Consider the following 26263-nt stretch of genomic DNA (forward strand, 5'->3'; position numbering starts at 1 on the left):
GCAGCTCCGTCTTGCCGAGGTTCAGCTTGAGGTGGTGATCCGTCATCCACAATGATATGTCTGCCAGACATGCAGAGATGCGATTCGCCACCTGGTCATCAGAAGGGGGAAAGGAGAAGATTAATTGTGTGTCGTCTGCATAGCAATGATAGGAGAGACCATGTGAGGTTATGACAGAGCCAAGTGACTTGGTGTATAGCGAGAATAGGAGAGGGCCTAGAACAGAGCCCTGGGGGACACCAGTGGTGAGAGCGCGTGGTGAGGAGACAGATTCTCGCCACGCCACCTGGTAGGAGCGACCTGTCAGGTAGGACGCAATCCAAGCGTGGGCCACGCCGGAGATGCCCAACTCGGAGAGGGTGGAGAGGTGGATCTGATGGTTCACAGTATCGAAGGCAGCCGATAGGTCTAGAAGGATGAGAGCAGAGGAGAGAGAGTTAGCTTTAGCGGTGTGGAGCGCCTCCGTGATACAGAGAAGAGCAGTCTCAGTTGAATGACTAGTCTTGAAACCTGACTGATTTGGATCAAGAAGGTCATTCTGAGAGAGATAGCGGGAGAGCTGGCCAAGGACGGCACGTTCAAGAGTTTTGGAGAGAAAAGAAAGAAGGGATACTGGTCTGTAGTTGTTGACATCGGAGGGATCGAGTGTAGGTTTTTTCCAGAAGGGGTGCAACTCTCGCTCTCTTGAAGACGGAAGGGACGTAGCCAGCGGTCACGGATGAGTTGATGAGCGAGGTGAGGTAAGGGAGAAGGTCTCCGGAAATGGTCTGGAGAAGAGAGGAGGGGATAGGGTCAAGTGGGCAGGTTGTTGGGCGGCCGGCCGTCACAAGATGCGAGATTTCATCTGGAGAGAGAGGGGAGAAAGAGGTCAGAGCACAGGGTAGGGCAGTGTGAGCAGAACCAGCGGTGTCGTTTGACTTAGCAAACGAGGATCGGATGTCGTCGACCTTCTTTTCAAAATGGTTGACTAAGTCATCTGCAGAGAGGGAGGAGGGGGGGGGGGAAGGAGGATTCAGGAGGGAGGAGAAGGTGGCAAAAAGCTTCCTAGGGTTAGAGGCAGAAGCTTGGAATTTAGACTGGTAGAAAGTGGCTTTAGCAGCAGAGACAGAAGAGGAAAATGTAGAGAGGAGGGAGCGAAAGGATGCCAGGTCCGCAGGGAGGCGAGTTTTCCTCCATTTCCGCTCGGCTGCCCGGAGCCCTGTTCTGTGAGCTCGCAATGAGTCGTCGAGCCACGGAGCGGGAGGGGAGGACCGAGCCGGCCTGGAGGATAGGGGGCATAGAGAGTCAAAGGATGCAGAAAGGGAGGAGAGGAGGGTTGAGGAGGCAGAATCAGGAGATAGGTTGGAGAAGGTTTGAGCAGAGGGAAGAGATGATAGGATGGAAGAGGAGAGAGTAGCGGGGGAGAGAGAGCGAAGGTTGGGACGGCGCGATACCATCCGAGTAGGGGCAGTGTGGGAAGTGTTGGATGAGAGCGAGAGGGAAAAGGATACAAGGTAGTGGTCGGAGACTTGGAGGGGAGTTGCAATGTCTAACGGAGCCCCTGTGCACAGTTTAACCTCCGTCTCCTGGGAGCAATCAGCAAGCGGAGTTAGCATCCCACAGCTATCACCAATTTGTCATGGAATATCTAATCAAAGGGAAGAGAGACTGCAGATTCTTTCAAACAACACTTTATTATAAGATTTGCAAAAATGGAGAATCAACCTCCCACTCAACAGTGCATAGTTGAAAAGCTCCACGAACAGTGCCGGTTCCATCCTTTTATAGAGAAAATACATACAACCCCTTTCTGTATATGTGGCAGTCAGTAGATAGTGTGGAAAAGGTCATTTGTTGTCTGTGTAAACTCAAGATAGCACAAGGTTGATAGCCTGAGGGCTCAACCGTCTAAATGCATTCACAACAACACTATATTATACTCCTTTCTGCAAGGTTCCATACATGTGAGTTTCTGTTGATAGTAAACCCACAGGATTTCACATGCTGCGGTTGCACCCAAACGTCTCTTAGCTGTAAGGACAGTCTTATGACTATGTCACACCAAGACACGTTTGTATCAGGTTAGAAAAAACACTAGCATATAACAAGAGACTATTCTTTAAGCTATAAAACACGGGATAGCATTTTCCGCGACAGTACTTTCAGATTACTGAAAGTTCACCTGATGTGGTGGAAGTTGTCGAACCAGATCAGAACGCCTTCGAGGACCCCCTTCAGGCATGGACTGACCAGGTAAAAATGATTATCTGCTGTAAATGTATGTTCTGGCCCTCCAAGAGATATGTAAAAATTTATTTGTAATATGAAATATAATTGTATTTATTCATGTTATCAGTCAAGGTGAGACTGAACATCGACAAGGTGCAGGAGAAACAGAAGGAGAACTACCGGAGCAGAATCAAGAAGGGGACCAAGTGCTACGACATTCGGGGAAATTACTTGGTTTGGAAGTGGATGAAAGGAAGGTGAGACCTGGGAAACCTCGCTGCTCTTTCACCTCCTAGCTGAGGTCACCATCTGTTAAAGTTAATATTAAAAAAATCTCAGATAATAACTATTTGCATTTGCACACAAAATAACCTGAAGTTAGTTTTAGTTTCCCTAACACTGATATGGTTCTCTTTGTCTTCCTAGGGTTACCTCAGTGGAAGCAACTGAAAACACTGACACCCTACACTTCAGTGAAGCTCAAAGTATGTTAAGCTTTGGTTGACATTTGAGAAAGCAAGAAATTGTAGCTATGCTGAGCTTACAAAAATGTACCTCTTCAATTAACCTATCCACATGACTTTAGGACTAGCAACTGTCAAATCAAATTGTATTTGTCGCATGCTCCAAATTCAACAGCTGTAGGTAGACCTTACCATGAAATGCTTACTTACAAGCCCTTAACCGATAATGCAGTTCAAGAAATAGAGTTAATAAAATATTTACTAAATAAACTAAAGTAAATTTTTTAAATTAAATTAAAAAGCAACTCAAGGAAATTACATAACAATAATGAGGCTGTAAACGGGGTACCGGTACCGAGTCAATGTGCGGGGGTACAGGTTAGTCGAGGTAATTTGTAAAGTAGGAGTAATCCCATCCACCAGAACCAGTGAATTCGGTTCAGTCTGGTTCTCTGTGCTCTGAGTCAGAGGGGGACCAGCAAGAGGTAGGCTGTACCTTCCAAATGTGTTGAAAAGTACATACAGTTGAAGTGGGAAGTTTGCATACACCTTAGCTAAATACATTTAAACTCAGTTTTTCACAATCCCTGACATTTAATCCTTGTAAAAAAAATCCCTGTTTTAGGTAAATTAGGATCACCACTTTATTTTAAGAATGTGAAATGTCATAATAATAGTAGAGAGAGTGATTTATTTCCGCTTTTATTTCATCACATTCCCAGTGGGTCAGAAGTTTACATTCACTCAATTAGTATTTGGTAGCATACCTTTAAATTGTTTAACTTAGGTCAAATATTTCGGGTAGCCTTCCACAAGCTTCCCACAATAAATTGGGTGAATTTTGGCCTATTCCTCCTGACAGAGCTGGTGTAACTGAGTTAGGTTTGTAGGCCTCCTTGCTCGCACACGCTTTTTCAGTTCTGCCCACACATTTTCTATAGGATTGAGGTCAGGGCTTTGTGATGGCCACTCCAATACCTTGACCCTGTTGTCCTTAAGCCACTTTGCCACAACTTTGGAAGTATGTTTGGGGTCATTGTCCATTTGGAAGACCCATTTGCAACCAATCTTTAACTTTCTGACTGATGTCTTGAGATGTTGCTTCAATATATGCACGTAATTGTCCTCCCTCATGATGCCATCTATTTTGTGAAGTGCACCAGTCCCTCCTGCAGCAAAGCACCCCCACAACATGATGCTTCCTCCCCCGTGCTTCACGGTTGGGATGGTGTTCTTCAGCTTGCAAGCCTCCCCCTTTTTCCTCCAAACATAACAATGGTCATTATGGCCAAACAGTTATATTTTTGTTTCATCAGACCAGAGGACATTTCTCCATAAAGTACAATCTTTGTCCCCTTGTGCAGTTGCAAACCGTAGTCTGGCTTTTTATGTCTGTTTTGGAGCAGTGGCTTCTTCCTTGCTAAGCGGCCTTTCAGGTTATGTCAATATAGGACTCGTTTTACTGTGGATATAGATACTTTTGTACCTATTTCCTCTTGCATCTTCACAAGGTCCTATGCTGTTGTTCTGGGATTGATTTCCACTTTTCGCACCAATGTTCATCTCTAAGAGAAAGAACACATCTCTTTCCTGAGAGGTTTGACGGCTGCATGGTCCTATGGTACCTTCAGGCGTTTGGAAATTGCTCCCAAGGATGAACCAGACTTTTGGAGGTCTCCAATTTATTTTCTGAGGTCTTGGCTGATTTCTTTTGATTTTCCCATGATGTCATGCAAAGAGGCACTGAGTTTTAAGTTAGGCCTTGAAATACATCCACAGGTACACCTCCAATTGACACAAATTAAGTATTTTTGTTAAACAGAAAACCCAAACATATGGCAGCAGATCCATAAGGTCTGCCATGAGAGGTGACTGTATAGTTCCCTTAAGGAAAAGCACCTTTAGTAAATCCGCTTTCTCTGTGAGAGCTTCCCATGTCTGGAATACACTGCCATCAGACACACATAACTGCACCACATATCACACTTTCACAAAATGCTTGAAGACATGGCTAAAGGTCAATCAGATTTGTGAACATAATCCCCAGCTCTGTTTTGCCGCTTTCCATGTTATCTGTTGTCTGTACCATATGAGGTGTGGAAACACTTTGTTGCTTTCATTAATTTTGTCTTGCTGCTTTTTGTTCTATGTTGCTCTGTCTCGCTTGTCCTATGTTGCTCTGCATGTGGTCACTGCTCAATGATTGTCTATATTGTAATTGTTTTTAATAACCTGCCCAGGGACTGCGGTTGAAAATTAGCAGGCTGGCTAAAACCGGCACTTTTACTGAAACGTTGATTAATGTGCACTGTCCCTGTAAAAATAAACTCAAACTCAATTAGCCTATCAGAAGCTTCTAAAGCCATGACATAATTTTCTGGAATTTTCCAAGCTGTTTAAAGGCAGTGTCAACTTAGTGTATGTAAACCCACTGGAATTGTGATGCAGTGAATTATAAGTTAAATGATCTGTTGTTGGAAATATTACTTGATGTGATGCACATCCTAACTGACTTGCCAAAAATATACTTTGTTAACAAGAAATTTGTGGAGTGGTTGAAAAAACAAGTTTTAATGACTCCAACCTAAGTGTATGTAAACTTCCGTCTTCAACTGTATCTCCCTTTTATAACACTGCACTAATCCATCAAATTTTCTCACTGTAAAGTGTAAGGTGTGTGTTTGCTTGTTTACGTCCCTGTCTCCTACCCTGTCCCCTTTAACTCTGCTCCTGTTCTCCAGGACCTAGGGGTTCTGCCCATCACCCAGATGTGGATCCACCTGATGTCCTCCATTACCAAACACCCTCCAACTTTCCATTACATCAGCTACTGTTATTGTCATGTTGTCATTATCTGCTAAGAAAGTTTACTGGGCTCATAATATGTGAGATACATGGATGAACTAAAAACACTAGCACTGCAAACACTCAGAACAAAGAGAGCAGCAGTGCCTGGTCTTTGCACTCTCCCTCTTCAAGTTCCCCTTCTGGGACTGGCTGCCTGTTGAGAAGTGACAGGCAGAATCTCCCACCCACACAGCAACCACCTCCTCTATATTCCACACACCAGAATCCAGTATTTTAGTCTGAATGCCATGTGAGTGTACAAAAAAATCAGTGTAAATAAGTTAATGACACAACTATACTAAAAACTATGAAAGTTTATGTATTCAAATCTTAAATATTGGTGTTTCACAAGGTTTTCGTTATCGTAAATTGCCGTTGACTTGCGCTGGGTTTGTGCCACACTTGCTAAAAAGTTTAGAAACACTGTCCAAGTAAACAAAACCAAACAATGGATTGCTGCTGGAATTTTGGATAATGGTAATTGGCCAGACAAATGACTGCAGTCTCTGCAATAACCGTTGGAATAGCAAAAAACTCAAACAAAATAAACATTTTTTTTTTACACACATTTTCTCCTCTCCTGGCTACATGTGTTACATGCGATTTTGCTGCATTGTGGGGGGTGTTGTCTAGGCAACCGGAACTTGTTTGCTCCAATATCTTGCTTGTTTCAGCAAGGAGTGACAAACTTTCATCACGTTAAGAGTCCATGTTAACACAAAAACTAACTCAACCCCAGCGGTTCGTTGCACCGTGACGGGCTTCATCCATTACCGTCAGTTACATGGTTATACTGTAACTATGCAAGCCCTAATGGATAGGTGAAATATTGTGGAAATTCTAACTGACCGTTGGTTACATGGTTATACTGTAACTATGCAAGCCCTAATGGATAGGTGAAATATTGTGGAAATTCTAACTGACCGTTGGTTACATGGTTATACTGTAACTATGCAAGCCCTAATGGATAGGTGAAATATTGTGGAAATTCTAACTGACCGTTGGTTACATGGTTATACTGTAACTATGCAAGCCCTAATGGATAGGTGAAATATTGTGGAAATTCTAACTGACCGTTGGTTACATGGTTATACTGTAACTATGCAAGCCCTAATGGATAGGTGAAATATTGTGGAAATTCTAACTGACCGTTGGTTACATGTATTGGCTCACTCAGGAAAGGAGACAAAGAAAGTAAATGACATAAGTATTGGGATTGGGGAAGACTCCTTGTCATTTCTAAAACCATCGAAGAGAATGCTGCTATTTAAAGACTTTCTGATATAAATGCTAAAGTCTCCAATGTGTCAATGAACTCATGGCTTAACTGTGAGAAAAGCTCCACACAGTTTACAGAGTTGGTTTTTTAATAATCCAAATACATGGCAACAAACACTTTTTAGAGTGCTAAATAAGGAATAGTGTTCTTCTGGTCCTCCAAAAATATCTATATTTGCACACAGTGCAACACTATAGCAATGCAATCCATCATAATCGCATTGACCCAATGGACTCAGCGAAAAAAATTAACTATGAGTTTCTAGTAATGAATAATTGGGTGAAACAACAGACTTGTTCAGTCCTATGATTAAGTCCCAAATGGCACCCCAATCCCTATGTAGTTGCCTACCTTTGACCAGAGCCCTTAGGCCAAAGGAAGTGCACTATATTTGGAATATGGTACCATCAGGGACAGAATCTATGAACCAAGAGAAAGGGAAGAGCGTTGAGTATTGATTAAGTCCAATTATGAGTTTCATAACAAGAAATGTAAATGCTGAGTCATCTTTTTCCCTCTTCAACACACAACCTCTTCCCCTCCTTCCTTTCTCATTTCTCTGTCTGTCAGTCTTAATATGAACCCACCCTGTGGATGGTTTCTCTACCTCCACCCACTTCTCTCCCTCTCAATCTATTGCCTTTTCGCTCTCCTTCCTTCTCCATGTATACCCCCATGTATCCTAATCCCTACTCCATGTATCCTGATTCCTACCCCCATGTATCCTGATTCCTACCCCCATGTATCCTGATTCCTACCCCCATGTATCCTGATTCCTACTCCCATGTATCCTGATTCCTACTCCCATGTATATTGATTCCTACCCCCATGTATCCTGCTTCATATCCCCATATATCCTGATTCCTACCCCCATGTATCCTGATTCCTACCCCCATGTATCCTGCTTCCTACCCCCATGTATCTTCATTCCTATCCGCATGTATCTTGATTCCTACCCCCATATATCCTGCTTCCTACCCCCATGTATCCTGAATCCTACCCCCATGTATCCTGCTTCCTACCCCATGTATCCTGCTTCCTACCCCATGTATCCTGCTTCCTATCCCCATGTATCCTGCTCCCTACTCCATGTATCCTGAATCCTACCCCCATGTATCCTGATTCCTACCCCCATGTATCCCGATTCCTACTCCCATGTCTCTTGATTCCTACCCCCATGTATCTTGATTCCCCTCCTATCTCTAACCCTGCTTTTCTATCTCCATCCTTGCTCTCTCTCACTCTCTCTCTCTCCCTCTGGGCAGACAGCATTTGCTCTGTGTTGTTTATGTTGTGTACAGTTGGGGCTGGTATTGCTCTTCACCCTCACGCCCACAATAGCACCCTACCATATTCCTCTCTCCGGCAGCCACGATGTTGCCATGGCTCCAGGTTACAAAATGCTCTGTAATACATTTTAATAATATATATAATATGTATTTATTTTGAATATAATACAGTGTTTATTTATCAGAGTACAGCGCTGTGACTTCCAAGGTATATTTGAAGCACCTTTTAAATGATTCAGTTATGTCGCTGGTGCATTTTTAAAATCAAGACTTTCAGGTAATTAAACCCTCAAGGGTTCTGTATAAAATATTTTACGTGAGGTTAATGTCCCTTATTGGGCTTGAGGGACCAGTAGCACAGATATCAAAACATTTTAATCAAAGAATGTTTCAATGTGATTCCCAAATGGTTTTGTGACACCACCAGAGGAGAACGTCCTCTGGGCATTAGTTTATGAAAGCTTTGAAAATGACAAATCTAGGTTGGGGTAATATAATCCTTAGCCTAACAGAAATATGCTGGGAACAAGAAATAGTCAACGTGGAACATCCCAAGTGTTATTGTCACTGGAGTAACCTGTTACAGACTAGAGAACATGAGGTCCACATCTTCCCCTGATGTAACCTGTTACAGACTAGAGAACATGAGGTCCACATCTTCCCCTGATGTAACCTGTTACAGACTAGAGAACATGAGGTCCACATCTTCACCCTGATGTAACCTGTTACAGACTAGAGAACATGAGGTCCACATCTTCCCCTGATGTAACCTGTTACAGACTAGAGAACATGAGGTCTACATCTTCACCCTGATGTAACCTGTTACAGACTAGAGAACATGAGGTCCACATCTTCCCCTGATGTAACCTGTTACAGACTAGAGAACATCTCTACATCTTCCCCTGATGTAACCTGTTACAGACTAGAGAACATGAGGTCTACATCTTCACCCTGATGTAACCTGTTACAGACTAGAGAACATGAGGTCCACATCTTCACCCTGATGTAACCTGTTACAGACTAGAGAACATGAGGTCTACATCTTCACCCTGATGTAACCTGTTACAGACTAGAGAACATGAGGTCTACATCTTCACCCTGATGTAACCTGTTACAGACTAGAGAACATGAGGTCCACATCTTCACCCTGATGTAACCTGTTACAGACTAGAGAACATGAGGTCTACATCTTCACCCTGATGTAACCTGTTACAGACTAGAGAACATGAGGAACTCGTCTTCATCCTGACGTAACCTGTTACAGACTAGAAAACACGAGGAACTCATCTTCATCCTGATGTAACCTGTTACAGACTAGAAAACACGAGGACCTCGTCTTCAACCTGATTCTATGCTGCCCCTTTTCTTATATCTAGAGTACCAGTCAAACGTTTGGACACACCTACTCATTCAAGGGTTTTTCTTTCTTTTAATAATTGTATACATTGTAGAATAATAGTGAAAACATCAAAACTATGAAATAACATATATGGAATCATGTAGTAACCATAAAGTGTTTAACAAATCAAAATATATTTTGCATTTGAGATTCTTCAAAATAGTCACCCTTTGCCCGATGACAGCTTTGCACACTCTTGGCATTCTCTCAACCAGCTTCATGAGGAATGCTTTTCCAAGAGTCTTGAAGTAGTTCCCACATATGCTGAGAACATGTTGGCGGCTTTTCCTTCACTCTGCGGTACAACTCATCCCAACCCATCTCAATTGGGTTGAGGTCGGATGATTGTGGAGGTCAGGTCATCTAATGAAGCACTCCATCACTCTCCTTCTTGGTCAAATAGCCCTTACACCTTCTGGAGGTGCGTTGGGTCATTGTCCTGTTAAAAAATACATGATAGTCCCACTAAGTGCAAACCAGATGGGATGGTGTATCGCTGCAGAATGCTGTGGTAGCGATGCTGGTTAAGTGTGCCTTGAATTCTAAATAAATCACTGACAGTGTCACCAGCAAAGCACCTCCACACCATCTCACCTCCATGCTTCACGTTGGGAATTATACATGCATAGATCATCCGTTCATCTACTCTGTGTCTCACAAAGACATGGCGGTTGGAACCAAAATTCTCAAAATCGTACTCATCAGACCGAAGGACAGATTTCCTTCGGTCTCATGTTCATTGCTCGTGTCCATTAGTAGTGGTCTCTTTGCAGTAATTTGACCAGGCCTGATTCACGCAGTCTCCTCTGAACAGTTGATGTTGAGATGTGTCTCTGTGAAGCATTTGGGCTGCAATAACTCTAATGAGTTTATCTTCTGCAGCAGAGGTAACTCTGGATCTTCCTTTCCTGTGGCGGTCCTCAGGAGAGCTAGTTTCATCATAGCGCTTGATGGATTTTGCCACTGCACTTGAAAAACTTTCAAAGTTTTTGAAATGTTCTGGATTGAAATAATGATGGACTGTCATTTCTCTGCTTATTTGAGCTGTTCTTGCCATTATATGTAGTTGGTCTTTTACCAAATAGGGCTATCTTCTGTATACCACCCCTACCTTATCACAACACAACTGATTGGCTCAAACGCATTAAGAAGGAAATAAATTCCATAAATGAACTTTTAACAAGGTATACCTGTTAATTGAAATGCATTCCAGGTGACTACCACATTAAGCTGGTTGAGAGAATGCCAAGAGTATGCTATCATCAAGTCAAAGAATCTAAAATGTATTTTGATTTGAAGAACATAAAATGTATTTTGATTTGTTTAACACTTTTTTGGTTACTACATGATACCATATGTGTTATTTCATAGTTTTGACATCTTCACTATTATTCTACAATGTAGAAAATAGTACAAATAAAGAAAAACCATTGAATGAGTAGGTGTGTCAAAACGTTTGAATGGTACTATATATATACATGCATTCTGAAAGTGTTACGAACCCTTCAGATTTCCACATTTTGTTACGTTACAGCCTTATTCTAAAATTGATTAAATACATGTTTTTCCTCATCATCCTACACACAATACCCCATAATGACAAAGTGGAAACGGGTTATTTGAGATGTTTCTACAACTTGATTGGAGTCTACCTGTGGTAAATTAAATGGATTGGACATGATTTGGAAAGGCACACATCTGTCTATATAAGGAACCACAGTTGACTCTACAGAGCAAAACCCAAGCCATGAGATCGAAGGAATTGTCCGTAGAGCTCCGAGACAGGGTTATGTCGAGGCACAGATCTGGGGAAGGGTACCAAAACATTTCTGCAGCATTGAAGGTCCCGAAGAACACAATGGCCTCCATCATTCTATAATGGAAGAAGTTTGGAACCACCAAGACTACCTAGACCTGGCCACCCGGCCAAACTTAGCAAGAACACAATGGTCACTCTGACATAGTTCCTCTGTGGAGATGGGAGAACCTTCCAAAAGGACAACCATCTCTGCAGCACTCCACTAATCAGGCCTTTATGGTAGAGTGGCCAGACGGAAGCCACTCCTCAGTAAAAGGCACATGACAGACCGCTTGGAGTTTGCCAAAGGTCATCTAAAGGACTCTCAGACCATGAGAAACAAGATTCTCTGATGTGATTAAACCAACATTGAACTCTTTGGCCTGAATGCCAAGCATCACTTCTGGAGGAAACCAGGCACTGCTCATCACCTTGCCAATCACATCCCTACGGTGAAGCATAGTGGTGGCAGCATCATGCTGTGGGGATGTTTTTCAGCGGCAGGGACTGAGAGACTTGTCAAGATTGAGGGAAAGATGAATGGAGCAAAGTACAGAGAGAACTTTGAAAACCTGTTCCAGAGTGCTCAGGACTTCAGACTGGGGCGAAGGTTGACCTTCCAACAGAACAATGACCCTAAGCACACAGCCAAGACAACGCAGGAGTGGTTTCACAACAAGTCTCTGAATGTCCTTGAGTGGCCCAGCCAGAGCCGGGACTTGACCCGGATCGAACATTTCTGGAGAGACCTGAAAATAGCTGTGCAGCGACGCTCCCCATCCAACCTGACAGAGCTTGAGAGGATCTGCAGAGAAGAAAGAGAGAAACTACCCAAATACAGGTGTGCCAAGCTTGTAGCGTCATACCCAAGAAGACTTGAGGCTGTAATCGCTGCCAAAGGTGCTTCAACAAAGTACTGAGTAAAGGATCTGAATACTTATGTAAATTTGAAATATCAGTTGTTTTTTTATACATTTGCAAAAATGACAAAAATCGGTGTTTACTTTGTCATTGTGGGGTATTGTGTGTAGATTGATGAGGGGAAAAAATTATTTAATCCATGCAATTTTGGGAATTTGGGAAATGTATGGGAATTTTGGAGATTCAGTGATTGAATGTCTCTGTCCTGTGCATCACAGGTCCACCCAGATTAAGACGTACTCATGGGACAACGCCCAGGTAATCCTGGCGGGGAACAAGGCTGACATGGAGGAGGAGAGAGTGGTGTCAGTGGATAGTGGTCGAATGCTGGCCGAACAGCTTGGTGAGTGGACAACTTCGCTGTCAATCATATCCTCCTCAAATCAGTACTCTCAGAAAGGGACACACCCTGGCTGGAGAAATAGGTTTGACTCAAATATGTTGGGTAAGTGTCATGTTGATATCAGTGGATGATTTATTAGAATGTCCAAGCTGGCATGTCTAATTTTGTAGAATTGTAAGATTCAGTCTGCATCAATTTAATGTAGTATTTGATGGTAAACTTTTAATGATAACATTACAAACTTTTTACTGGGTTATTTGAGAAGGGTCCAAAAAAAGTAATCTGAGTGTGCAAAAAAAGTGATCTGGAAGGTCCAAAAACCGAATCAGGAATTTCAAGAAAGGGATCTAGTACACATCCCAAAACCTAGTCCGGAAGTCTAAGGAAGTTATCCCGGGGTTCAAGGAAGTAATCTGGGGTACTCCACCACATTTCCTGGTGGTGCAATTCCATAAAATGTTTTACATTTATTGAAAACAGTAACTCCCCTTAATGTACTCTGAGCATTTCATTACTTAAGGACCAAGATTTTCTTTTCAAAATATCTTCTGAATTTTCCTAATTGTATTGTTGTTAATGGTTTTCATCAAACAGTGACGATAGGTTCAATATACTGTAGGTCACGCAAAAGTGTATGTGGTGTTTAGTTTTTATGATGCAGAATGATAATGGGTTTATGAGACAGCCTGAGCACACCTCTGCCATTTATTATTAATTAGAGCCTTCACTAGGCTCCTCTATTGCTCGGCCATAATTAAACACTTCTAATTGGTTGACACCAACACACTCCAGAACAGCGCCACACTCAGCCTCTTTTTATTGGTGGAAAGAGCACAGAAGGGTAAGAAATCTGTGAAGCAATATAATAATAAATATCTAAATATTTTCGAAAAAGGTCACTGAATATACACACACACACAAAGATGCACGCACACAACGACGCATGCAGAGACAGAGACACACGCAGAGACAGAGACACATGCAGAGACAAAACCCTGATATCTCCCTTCTCTGCCTGACCCTTTCTATCTCTTAGGTTTTGAGTTCTTCGAGACGAGTGCCAAGGACAATGTCAACGTAAAACAAACATTTGAGCGTCTCGTCGACCTCATCTGCGACAAGATGTCCGACAGTTTAGAGACTGACCCGTCTGTCACCACAGGAACGTCCAATGCTAGGCTAACTGACAACCCTCCTCCCTTGCAGCAGCCCAACTGCGGTTGTTAACCAGGAAAATGACAACAATTTAAGACGTATGAGATTGCCAAAATATTGTATTATCCCTTAGGTAGATCTGTAATACCTTAAATTGTATTATTCTTCATATCATATTCTGATGTGCCTAGTACATTTTTTTCAGATTTTTTTTATGTTTCAAATTGTCTGACACATATGTTGTATGTTCACAAAACTGAAAAATAGACATGTGCAGTAATGCCATGTCAGTATGCGATGACCATGAGTCACTAATGTCACGTCAGTCGGTACATTTATCTATTTATTTATATAAAACAGAAATACAGGATCTTCTATATACTATATTAACCAGATAAAATAGTGTGTTTAAGGAATGCTCTGTCAATGACATGATGATCTGTGTATGGTTAAGTTGCCAGTTCCCTCTTGCATATCCTGTATTTCTTCCCTCCCACTATTCCTGCTGTGTGTGTGTGTGTGTGTGTGTGTGTGTGTGTGTGTGTGTGTGTGTGTGTGTGTGTGTGTGTGTGTGTGTGTGTGTGTGTGTGTGTGTGTGTGTGTGTGTGTGTGTGTGTGTGTGTGTGTGTGTGTGTGTGTCACTTTTAAGCATTGAACATTACCGTAAAAAAGTATTACCTACCTTACGAAAGTGATGCCTTTCAGTTAGTTGTTTGTATATTGTTTCATATTTTTTCCATCGCCACACTAGATGTGAAACCCGTGTGATTATCTATGGTTAGAATGGACCAATGTGATTATCTGTGGTTAGAACACATGTGATTATCTATGGTTAGAATGGACCAATGTGATTTTCTGTGGTTAGAACACATGTGATTATCTGTGGTTAGAATGGACCAATGTGATTATCTGAGGTTAGAATGAACCAATGTGATTATCTGAGGTTAGAATGGACCAATGTGATTATCTGTGGTTAGAATGAACCAATGTGACTATCCGAGGTTAGAATGAACCAATGTGATTATCTGTGGTTAGAACCAATGTGATTATCTGTGGTTAGAACCAATGTATTTATCTGTGGTTAGACAGATGCATGGCTTTATTCTCAGGATATTAATAAAGTAGTTTGTTCAGTGACTGTGGATTAGCTGCCATAGTATAACAGTTGTCTAATACTAACATGTACAGTACTATATTGTAGGATAGGTAGGTAGTCATGATAATAATGCCAGTGTGGTATTTAACAGTTTACTTTATTAAATAAGTGGTACATTTAATGTGGCTGTAAAGTGGTATGATTACTAACCCGATGACTGTTGTTTGAAAACAGTATGCATCTGTGAGTGCAGAGAACAGTTTCTGATGTGTTTCTCAATGTTATATCTATGTACAAGCAATGGTCTGTGCAATTCTGCCAACTGGTCAGTCATCTGGAGTAACTAAGACCTAATCATTTCTTCAGTGCGGAATCCATTGTAGGTCATCCTCAGTTGTCAGCCGTACGTTTCAGTCTGGGTTTACGGATGTCCTCAAATGGGTTCCGTACTGCAGTGTTAGGTCCAGTGCTGCGACTGTTAATGAAATGGTCCTAAATTAACAGCAGAAAGCTCATAATAATGCCAGTTCCTGGAACAATACAGATTGAGAGACATTGTGAGACATACAGAGAACCCAAGGACAGGTCCCAGACAACTATTTCAGGGATGTGAGTCACGGCATCAATATTTCAAAAGTCTGACCTGACTTGACTACAGGATTATGAATAAGGAGCCACTTCCATAATTCATACCATCTCATTCTCTGGATTTCACCTCAAATACTTTTTATTAGAGACACTCCTTCTGACATGATTCACCATTCATTTACTGTACTTGCAGTAATGTTTTACTTCTGTTTTCGACTCTGTTACTTTTCTATTGTTATAGAAAAGTTCCCTTGAAGAAACCGGAGACAATTATCCTAAATGGACCCCTACGTGCCAATGTGCTATAAAACAAATAGAAAGGAAGCTGTTTTTTGGTGTTGTGAGATTATTTTGTGAAAAGGGGTATGTTACTATTAGCTAGACCAAGTGTCATGCCAAATAGTGTCTTGTAGAAAATGCTGCAATCGATTGTTGCACTTGTGAAAACGAACTGCCTCTGAATCGTTGCATTTTCAGTAGCAAACCATTTTTAGCAGCACACTTGCATGAAATTGTGCAAGATCTATTTCTATATATCTATATCGGTATACTTATTGTATTGTATTTGTGCACCTTCAGGTCTCGTCTTGAGGTGCAATGGGCCAATAAGTGCAATATTTTAAAAGCCTGTTTCTCTGTGAATAGCCATCAGTCTGTGCCATGCATAACTGTTAGGATTGAATTCCTTTTTACGAGTGGTGTGTGAGTAGGGGTTCAATGGGCCAGGGGCGTAGTGGAAAGTCTCCTACTTTTGTAGCAGAAAACTTAAGACGAGTCCTAATAGTGGAACAAGAGAAAGCAAGTTCCGATGTCTTCCCAACTGAACCCCAGTGGGCATGATTGTGACGTGTGATAATGAGAAAATGCAGCCTGTCAGAAAGCCAAGTCATTTTCTCACAATGTCAACACTGTTATCTAAAGACGGGAAACCTCTCTAGATGGTTCCGCTGCCAAGACAGTTGTTAACAAAGTGGTAGAGAGAATGCTGTACGTGTGAATGAGAGAGAATTCTATGTGTGACTGGCTGACTCCCCTTGTACATTCATCCACTTCCTTGATGAAATATATACTATTTGTTGTTTTATAGACTTGCGCATGTGTACAGCTTTATATTGTGTTTTCTGGTGCAGTAACAACAGCCCTCTTAGTATGCGGGTCCCAAGATATTGAAGTGTTGTCTGTTCAGCTTCTATGAAACATCGAAACAGAGATGAAGCCTTACTACGGTATATGCAGTATGGACAGAAACAAGACAAACTGGTTAATAACAGATCACTTTAGCCTTTGTTATCGAATAAGTCATAAATGGCATCGTCATTCCATTCATAACACACACAAAAAGAGAAACAGCGTACTTCTCTGTATACCAGTGGCTCTAATGATAACACACTAATGATCAAATGTTGACCCCTTTGACCCCTCTTAGGTTAATTGGCACTCTACTATGTACAGTACGGTGTCCTTGACAGCAGGGCACTTTCCCTTCACCTTTTTGAAACAATTGTTTGTAGTGCGCTGCTCCTCGGTCTGGCATTTTCTGCTTTGTGAACATGGAGAAGCCAGTTCAGAGATCCTATCCTGCCCTATTCTGCCGTCGCATCTGTTCAAGCGTAACGCCAGCTGCTCACCTCACCAATATTCTCTGGGACCTTTCCTCCATGTAGCCTAACACAATTAGAATTCAAGCAGAGAACAAACCCTCAAAAGCCTCTCACAAATTCACCATACAACTGCTAAATGTCGTTTTCTCTTGCTGTTCTTTCACACATTCTCAACATGTCTGTACTGTAGCTGGGAGTGTTTGAATCGGACTCTTGGGCTGTAGAGACACACTGGTAGTAATAAAAACGTGTCAATGGCGTGTCTGGTAAAAAAAAAAAAAGTCAAGTGGTTTCTTTGAATTCTTGATTTGTATAATAGCTATCCTATAACAGGAAATGTTTGCTGTATCTCTTTTGAGTCTTCAGATGGACCTAAACTGATAATACATCATTGTACCATTATAGTAACCTACAGTATTCTATTTTCCTTGTATTAACTACATGAGCTGGATATTTACTTTTATGTGTATGTGACATGATGTATTACACAGGTGTTTTCAAGATGACAATAAAAATATACCAATTGTATTCTTGTGTATTTTTTTGGGGGGGGGTTGGCAGTTTGTTACAATTTCAATGGTTTCAAGATTGGGGGAAATAAAAATGTATGGCAGGTACCCAGATGGTTTCTTTATCTTGCTGACACTGTAAGTCTGCCATCTGCTGGAGAAAGTAAGAAAGCAATGTACCTACACAATATTCTTATTATATTCTTGCCAATTACGTTTCATAGTTATTAGACCATTTTAATTGGTAATCAAGGTAATGAAGTCCTTACCATTTCAGCCTTTGCCCTTCTTGTAATCATATTACTACATACTATTGTCATCTGAGTTAAAAGTATTTGTTATTTTTCATGGTCATATTTTGTCGAGTCAGCATTGCCAAAGAAGGCCCTATTGAATACCACCTCACAGTCCTAATACCCATAAAATCTAGCGGTAAAACCCGGAAATGGTTCAAATCGTTTTTTTCACCATTGATTTTTACGTCAGGGATTTTAGACCTTCATATAAGGCCGGTGTTTTGTGTAGGCTTACCCTGACGTGACGTTCTGATAACCACGCAAATCTCTATCGGACAATGTAATTTTCGCCTGTAATTAACCCCCCCCCCCAAAAAAAAAACCGAAATGTCAATTAGACGCTAATGTGGCTATCATACAGAACTACACATCTCAAGTAGCAAGCTTTGACGTCATTCCTCAAGGCACATTTCTCTATGCAAACACATCTCAAGTAGCAAGTAGATATTATAGTCTTAGTTTCTTTTGTAAATAATTGAGTGTATTTCTCGTGCGTGTTCTTAAAAAAAAAATTCTAATTACATAGCTAACTACTTTAGCATGTTTTAATTACTTGAATCTTGGCCTTTGTAGCGAACCAGCCAACCTTAGTACTCTCCGTCGATCAGAAGCAACGATGGTTCTGTGCTACAGTATATACCCGTTTGTAACCACTACTCTGATAAGTACACATGCATTTGATTGTTTTCCGACCTCTGTAAGCGAGAGGTATCACTGGAGCCGTGTGATAAGTTAAGCCCTGTTTGCCAGCTGCTAACAAGCAATGTTGGTTAGGTTAAAGATCTGTGGTTAGCTAGGTGCATATGGAAATGTGCTCGATAGCCGCCTTTTGAAGTTAGGTGTACAACGCACGTGGCAAACTAGCCTGACACTGCAGTGAAATTAACAAACATCGCATGCCACAGATTTAAGACCTGAATGTAGAAATCGTGGTCTGCTGGCCAGTGCCCAAAATATTTAAATTACATCCCTGCATATCATTCCCTTTCAGATGATCCCCCTATCACTGTTCGTCATCCTCAGTGGCTTTACGGATGAGAATTAGAAGTACAGTCATATAGCTCATCTCAATACTTCACCTTTTCAGGCAAAGGGCATCCTAGACTGTCCTGATCATCTAGTTGAGCATTCCAGATAATTCCTCCATCACAGCAGAAATGTGTCTCCGGAGGGGATGACTGCCGTTTTACAGGGTACATAATGTTGCTGCTACCGTCTTTTATGTCTGAAAAAAAACAGCGGTTACTCACCTCGAACTGGACAAAGATGTTTTTCTTTAAGAAGTTCGACACGAAGGAAATACTGCTTTCTCGAGACCAGGTCCAAATCCCTGTCATTTGCGTGAAGAAAAGATGGAGAAAAGGCAGCGGAGGTCGGGCGAGTACAATTGGCCAACCTGCAATCATTTGAAAATAAAATTGAAGATTTACAATTAAGGCTATCCTACCAACGTGACATTGAACTGTAATATGTTATGTTTCACTGAGTCGTGGCTGAACAATGACACATAATATAGAGCTGGCTGGGTTTTCCATGCATCGGCAGGACAGGGAAACTACGTCTGGTAAGATGAGGGGCTTTCTGTCTATTTGTCAATAACAGCTGGTGCGTGTACGTCTAATATTAAAGAAGTATCGAAGTATTGCTCGCCTGAGTACCTCATGATAAGCTGTGCAGGCCACACTATCTGCCAAGAGTTCTAATATATATTATTCGTAGCCGTCTATTTACCACCACAAACCGATGCTGGCACTAAGAGCTCACTCAGCAAGCTGTATAAGGCCGTAAGCAAACAAGAAAATGTTCATCCAGAAGTGGCACTCCTAGTGGCCGGGGACTTTAATACAGGCAAACTTAAATCCGTTTACCTCATTTCTACCAGCATGTCACATGTGCAACCAGAGGAAAAATATCTCAAGACAACCTTTACTCCACACACAGAGATGCATATAAAGGTCTCCCTCACCCTCCATTTGGTAAATCTGACTATAATTCTATCCTCCTGATTCCTGCTTACAAGAGAACTTAAGCAGGAAGTACCAGTGACTCGCTCAATACGGAAGTGGTCAGATGACACGGATGCTACGTTACAGGACTGTTTTGCTAGCTGTAGTGGAGCGGGTCGAAAGTTTCAAGTTTTTGGTGTCCACATCACCAACAAACTATCATGGTCCAAACACACCAAGACAGTTGTAAAGAGGGCAAAAACAGCAGACTGAAAAGTTTTGGCATGGGTTCTTAGATCCTCAGTTATACAGCTGCACCATCGAGAGCATCCTGACCGGTTGCATCACCGGCTGGTATGGCAACTGCTCGGCATCTGACCATAAGGCGCTACAGAGGGTAAGTGCGTACGGCCCAGTACATCATTGGGGCCAAGCTTCCTGCCATACATGACCTTTATACTAAACGGTGTCAGAGGAAGACTCAAAGAATTGTCAAAGACTCCAGTCACCCAAGTCATAGACTGTTCTCTCTGCTACCGCACTGCAAGCGGTACGGGGGCACCAAGTCTAGGACCAAAATGCTCCTTAACAGCTTCTACCTCCAAGTCATAGACTGTTCTCTCTGCTACCGCACTGCAAGCGGTACGGGGGCACCAAGTCTAGGACCAAAATGCTCCTTAACAGCTTCTACCTCCAAGTCATAGACTGTTCTCTCTGCTACCGCACTGCAAGCAGTACGGGGGCACCAAGTCTAGGACCAAAATGCTCCTTAACAGCTTCTACCTCCATGCCATAAGACTGCTGAACAATTCATCAAATGGTCACCCGAACTATTGACATTGACACCCCCCCAGCCCCCTTTGTTTTTATACTGCTGTTTATTATCTAAGCATAGTTACTTTACCTACATGTACAAATGACCTCTACTAACCTGTTCCCCCACACATTGACTCGGTACCGGTACCCCCTGTATATATCCTCGCTATTGTTATTTTATTGTGTTACATTTTATATATATTTTTTACATTAGTTTATTTAGTAAATATTTTCTTAACTATTGTTTTACATTTTTGGTTAAGTACTTGTAAGTAAGCATTTCACAGTAAGGTTGTATTCGGGCCCATGTGACAAATAAAATTAGATTTAATTTGAGACATAGTACATAGTCCACATAGTAAGATTTTAGATGTGCAGATAAACCAATTCCAGTCTATTTTACCGTTACTTTAATCAATCTGTGGGTTATGGTATTGTAATGTAAATGTTACTGTTTTAGTAATCAACTTAGCTAGCTAGTAAAAGTACCTTTTTTTGTGTCTTTTCAAATGGGCGGACCGGAAACCTCAGTGACGACACTCGGGTCTGTAGCTGCCATTTTCCGTTGGAAAAGAGAAATGTTACCAGAAAAGGTAGGTCATTCATCATGACAGAAGAGGAAGATCCAGACTGTTGATTGGGAAACAAACAATGAGACATGAGGATTAGGTGTTGAGTTTGATAAATAATGTGTTTTCTGTCCAGATAAAGATGATGAGACAGTGTTAAAAAAGACCTACCACTCACCAAATGTCTCTTTGTTGTCCAGTCCAACAGGATTGCATCCCTCAGACTGTATGATGCATGGACATCCTGTGTCAGTGTGATCCGCTTGTGGAGACTACAGCTGATCGAGCCTGTGAACGGACAGGTCAGTAACTCATCAAATATGAAAGAATATTATGTATAACATTTCATTTGTAGATGCATGACTTTATGTCCCCTTTTCCCAATGTTTTAGATGCGAGGCGTGACATGCTGAAACCTCAGGCTCACCCCACGAGAAGCAGTAAATGAGCAATGCCACCCTCAACAAGGAGATCTGCTGGAAGTGATTTACTCTCACTCTGGGGGTAAGACATCATTTAAACATCACAGATATAAATTCCCACTGTGCCCATGATACAATGTGATGTGAATTGTGTTGTACTACTGAATGAAACTGAGGAGGTGCTCTCAGACCATTCTGTGTCAGTGTGATCAGGTCGCAGTTGTAAATGAGAACTTGTTCTCAACTGGCCTACCTGGTTAAATAAAGGTGAAATGTATGTATATATATATATATATATATATACATATACACATTTTTAAAGACCAGCCTTTGTAAATGAACTTACGTTAACTACATTACTTCAGTTGGCTGCTTTGACCAAAACTTGAATGTAATATATTGAATGTAATATTGTCCTATAATATAATTATAGGAGCCTGTTGTTTTTGTGTGATCTTTATTCATTGTTCACTTGTTTTTCAAGAATGTCAGGTACAGACATGGAAATGGAGCCTTTAGCAAGTAAGGAGTGAGAAATAATTTGAACATCATAGATATAAATTCCCACTGTGCCCATGATAAAGTTAACCACATTACTTTAGTTGGCTGCTTTGAGCAACACTAATATGTAATATAACCTATTCTGGGACCCTAGAGTGTGTGTATGAACTATGTGGAATATTTTAGGACCGTTGTCTTCCCTGAAAACAGGTACTGACATCTGGGGGCAATATGAATCTGTCAGAGGTTGTCATGATGGATGGTGAAGGAGGCTTGGTGCTCCACACAACGAAGAAGCAGTGTCCCTTCCAGTGATTATGGAGCTGACCTTGGACCTGGTGCCAGTAAGGATGGTCTTCACGGAAATCCTTCGACTTCACTGCCTCTTCAATGGTAAGGTCCCTTGCACCACTGCAGACAATCTGGTGAGGATCCCAGACCCCGTGACCCAAAGTCTTGACTCCTGCATCTCCATCCCTGTAGCCATTTTGTATGTCTTGATGCCCTCCTCTTTGTTATCTGTGCCCCACTTTACAGACATGACCCCATCTAACGACTGATCTGAGGACCCTTTTTAGTAGCAATGGAGGACAGGTGCATTTTTTCCATAAACTTTTAATTGATAAATTGGGATTTTATTGCTTGAGATATCAATCATATAGTGGGAAGGATCCTATAAATTTAGACTGTGAATGCATGTACCACTGAATAAACAAATACTGTGCCACATGATTGGTTTCAAATTAATCTCCAGTGATCATAAGGTAAAATAGTTCTAAAACAACTGTAACATCTGGGGTGGCAGGGTAGCCTAGTAGTTAGAGCGTTGGACTAGTAACCGGAAGGTTGCATGTTCAAACCCCCGAGCTGACAAGGTACAAATCCGTCGTTCTGTCCCTAAACAGGCATTGTTCCTAGGCCGTCATTGAAAATAAGAATTTGTTCTTAACTGACTTGCCTAGTTAAATAAAGGTTAAAAAAATAAAAATACATTTAGCCTTTAATTGCAATCCCCTTATCCAAACCGATGACTCTTTTATCAAGCTCTTATCAGTAGCTCTAATAAATGTGTCATTTTACAGTGCTGTTATTGGAAAAATATATCATTTTTTCCACTTGGAAAAGACCGGTTCACTCTACCTAATTTCCTCCAAGTAAAAGGTGGTGTAATTATTAGGGAATTAAGGGCTCTATTCAATCCGTATTGCTGAAGTTCAGCATTACAGCGTGATTGAAATTTAAAGGCAGTGTTCCCACGTTAATGGAGACTGCATTCCAATCACTGGCCACTTTATGAATAGATCACTAGTCACTTTAAACAATTCTGCTTTAAATAATGCCACTTTAATAATGTTTACATATCTTACATTACTCATATCAAATTACTTTATAGATATTACTGCACTGTAGGAACTAGAAGCACAAGCATTTTGCTACACTCACATTAACCATCTGTTAACCATGTGTATGTGACCAATAACATTTGATTAGCATTCACGGTAAATGCTGTATGTGTTGGCTAAAACAGCAAGGATCTTTTACATTTCTATCGCTCAATCTGTAACATTTCAGCGCTACAGACTGAATGGAGCTCTAAATCAAGGTCACCATATGTGTATCTGTAGACACACCTCTGCCACACCTCCCTTTCTGTTTTCTCCACCCAAAACAAATAGCTGGCTGGTGTGGCGGATGAATCACAATTAGTTGGCTAACATAGATAATTAAGATGTTTTATCTGCATAATATGCTTATTTACATTTACATTTAAGTGATATCCAGAGCTACTTATGTGATATACTTGTTATTAGAATGTATCCCATTGTACTCTGGTGTTGGCAGTTGCACTTCTTCCCTCAGCTGGGGCTCAGTCACCTGGGGCCCAGAGAGGGGAGAGGTCAGGCTTGTCTTTTACATGTCTCTGGTGCTATGCAGAATATCAGAAAGAGAAGAGGACAGGAGGGGAACATTGTCTTCATATGTGAATGTGTCTTTACCTATTCTCAACCATGTGAAGGGATGGTGTGATTAATGGGGAACCAATTACTGGTTTCCACAATTACTGTGCGCCCCCCCTCCTTTGGCCTTGGGGGGTGTGTGTGTGTGGTAGTGTCTGGAGTTGACAATTGATTTATGCTATTGGTCGAGTTGTTGTTTTTGTGCTATGAGTACCAGGAATGAGATCGGAACCTCGTCTTAAGGGCCAAACTGAGCGATAATTTATAGCGAATGCTATCTGGCTACGGGATACTCCTTTCCCATTTAAAAAGTCTCACCTTGTGACCCATTCTATGTATCTGTTGTTCGTCATGTACGTTGAAAGGGGTGTTTCTTGGCTATAAAAGACCTTTGTACTTTTATCTCGCCACTCTCAACGGATCATTAGAAATGGTGAATCGTTGACAAGTCATTGCTATTGCAATGCTCTCATTATTAAAGATGTAGTTTAAGTATAACTCTGACTTTGACAAGTTCTTTCATTTGATGGTAAAGAAATGAACCACCACACTAGCACATGTTTCCTCATGCTTAAGTTTATTACGGTCAGAATGAGCACAGAGAAAAGTCTGAAAAAGGAATTAAGTTCCATTTACAGGTGTATCTCGGGTCTGAATTCCCCTGTCTAAATATTTTTAAAATACACTATGTATAAGTATGTGGACACTGGCTATTTCCGCCACACCCGTTGCTGACAGGTGTATAAAATCGAGCACACAGCCATGCAATCTCCATAGACAAATGTTGGCAGTAGAATGGCCTTACTGGAGAGCTCAGTGACTTTCAACGTGACACGTTGTGTCTGTTATACATTACAACCTACCATTATACAATATTTTATACACCCTACCATTATACAAGATGTTATACAACCAGCCATTACACAAGACGTTATACAACTTACCATTATACAAGATGATATACATTACAAACTACCATTATACAATATGTTATACAACTACCATTATACACAATTTTATACAGCCTACCATTGTACAAGATGATATACATTACAACCTACCACTATTCAAGATGCTATACATCCCACCATTGAACACGATGCTATTACAACCTACCAACATACAATATGTTATACAATACAACCTGCCATTATACAGCTATACAACCTATACATTACAACCTACCATTATACACGATGCTATACAACCTACCATTATACATTACAACCTACCACTATTCAAGATGTTATACAACCTACCTTTATACAAGATGCTATACAACCTACCATTACACAGATGCTATACATTACAACCTACATTATACAAATGTTATACATTACAACCTACCATTATACAATATGTTATACATTACAACCTACCATTATACAATATGTTATACATTACAACCTACCATTATACAAGATGTTATACAATACAACCTACCATTATACAATATGTTATACATTACAACCTACCATTATACAAGATGTTATTCTACCTACCATTACGACAGCAACGATTAAAACATTCCCAAACCAGAAACCGTGGATTGATGCCAGCATTCGTTTCCTGCGTGAACCACTGCTTTTAACCAAGGCAAGGTGACCGGAAACATAACCGACTACAAACAGTGTAGCTATTCCCTCCAAGGCAATCAAACAAGTTAAGCGTCAGTATAGAGACAAAGTAGAGTTGCAATTCAATGGCTCAGACACAAGGAGTATGTGGCAGGGTCTACAGTCAATCACGGATTACAAAAAGAAAACCAGCCCAGTCGCGGACCAGGATGTCGCTTTGAGGACAATACAGTGCCACTGACTTCACTGCAGCTAACGTGAGTAAAACATTTAAACTGTTAACCCTCGCAAGGCTGCAGGCCCAGACTGCATCCCCAGCCGCGTCCTCAGAGCATGCGCAGACCAGCTGGCTGGTGTGTTTACGGACATATTCAATCAATCCCTATCCCAGTCTGCTGTTCCCACATGCTTCAAGAGGGCCACCATTGTTCCTGTTCCCAAGAAAGCTAAGGTAACTGAGCTAAACGACTACTGCCCCTTAGCACTCACTTCCATCATCATGAAGTGCTTTGAGAGACTAGTCAAGGACCATATTACCTCCAACCTACCTGACACCCTAGACCCACTCCAATTTGCTTACCGCCCCAATAGGTCCACAGACGATGTAATTGCAACCACACTGCACACTGCCCTAACCCATCTGGACAAGAGGAGTACCTATGTGAGAATGCTGTTCATCGA

General features: G+C 41.4%; 1 protein-coding gene across 2 annotated transcripts in view; it reads left to right on the plus strand.

Moving 5' to 3' along the window:
- LOC123989475 (ras-related protein Rab-3C-like) overlaps positions 1 to 17516 on the plus strand; it is a 65867-nt gene extending 48351 nt beyond the window's left edge. For both annotated transcript variants that reach the window (XM_046290517.1, XM_046290516.1), the window contains exons 4-5: positions 12424 to 12548; positions 13585 to 17516. In XM_046290517.1, the coding sequence (XP_046146473.1) occupies positions 12424 to 12548; positions 13585 to 13775 (316 nt within the window). In that variant the 3' untranslated portion in view covers positions 13776 to 17516. The remainder of the gene's footprint in view (positions 1 to 12423; positions 12549 to 13584) is intronic.
- The last annotated feature ends 8747 nt before the right edge of the window (positions 17517 to 26263 follow it).

This window comes from Oncorhynchus gorbuscha, linkage group LG11, assembly GCF_021184085.1.
Source record: "Oncorhynchus gorbuscha isolate QuinsamMale2020 ecotype Even-year linkage group LG11, OgorEven_v1.0, whole genome shotgun sequence".
NCBI classification, from domain to species: domain Eukaryota; kingdom Metazoa; phylum Chordata; class Actinopteri; order Salmoniformes; family Salmonidae; genus Oncorhynchus; species Oncorhynchus gorbuscha.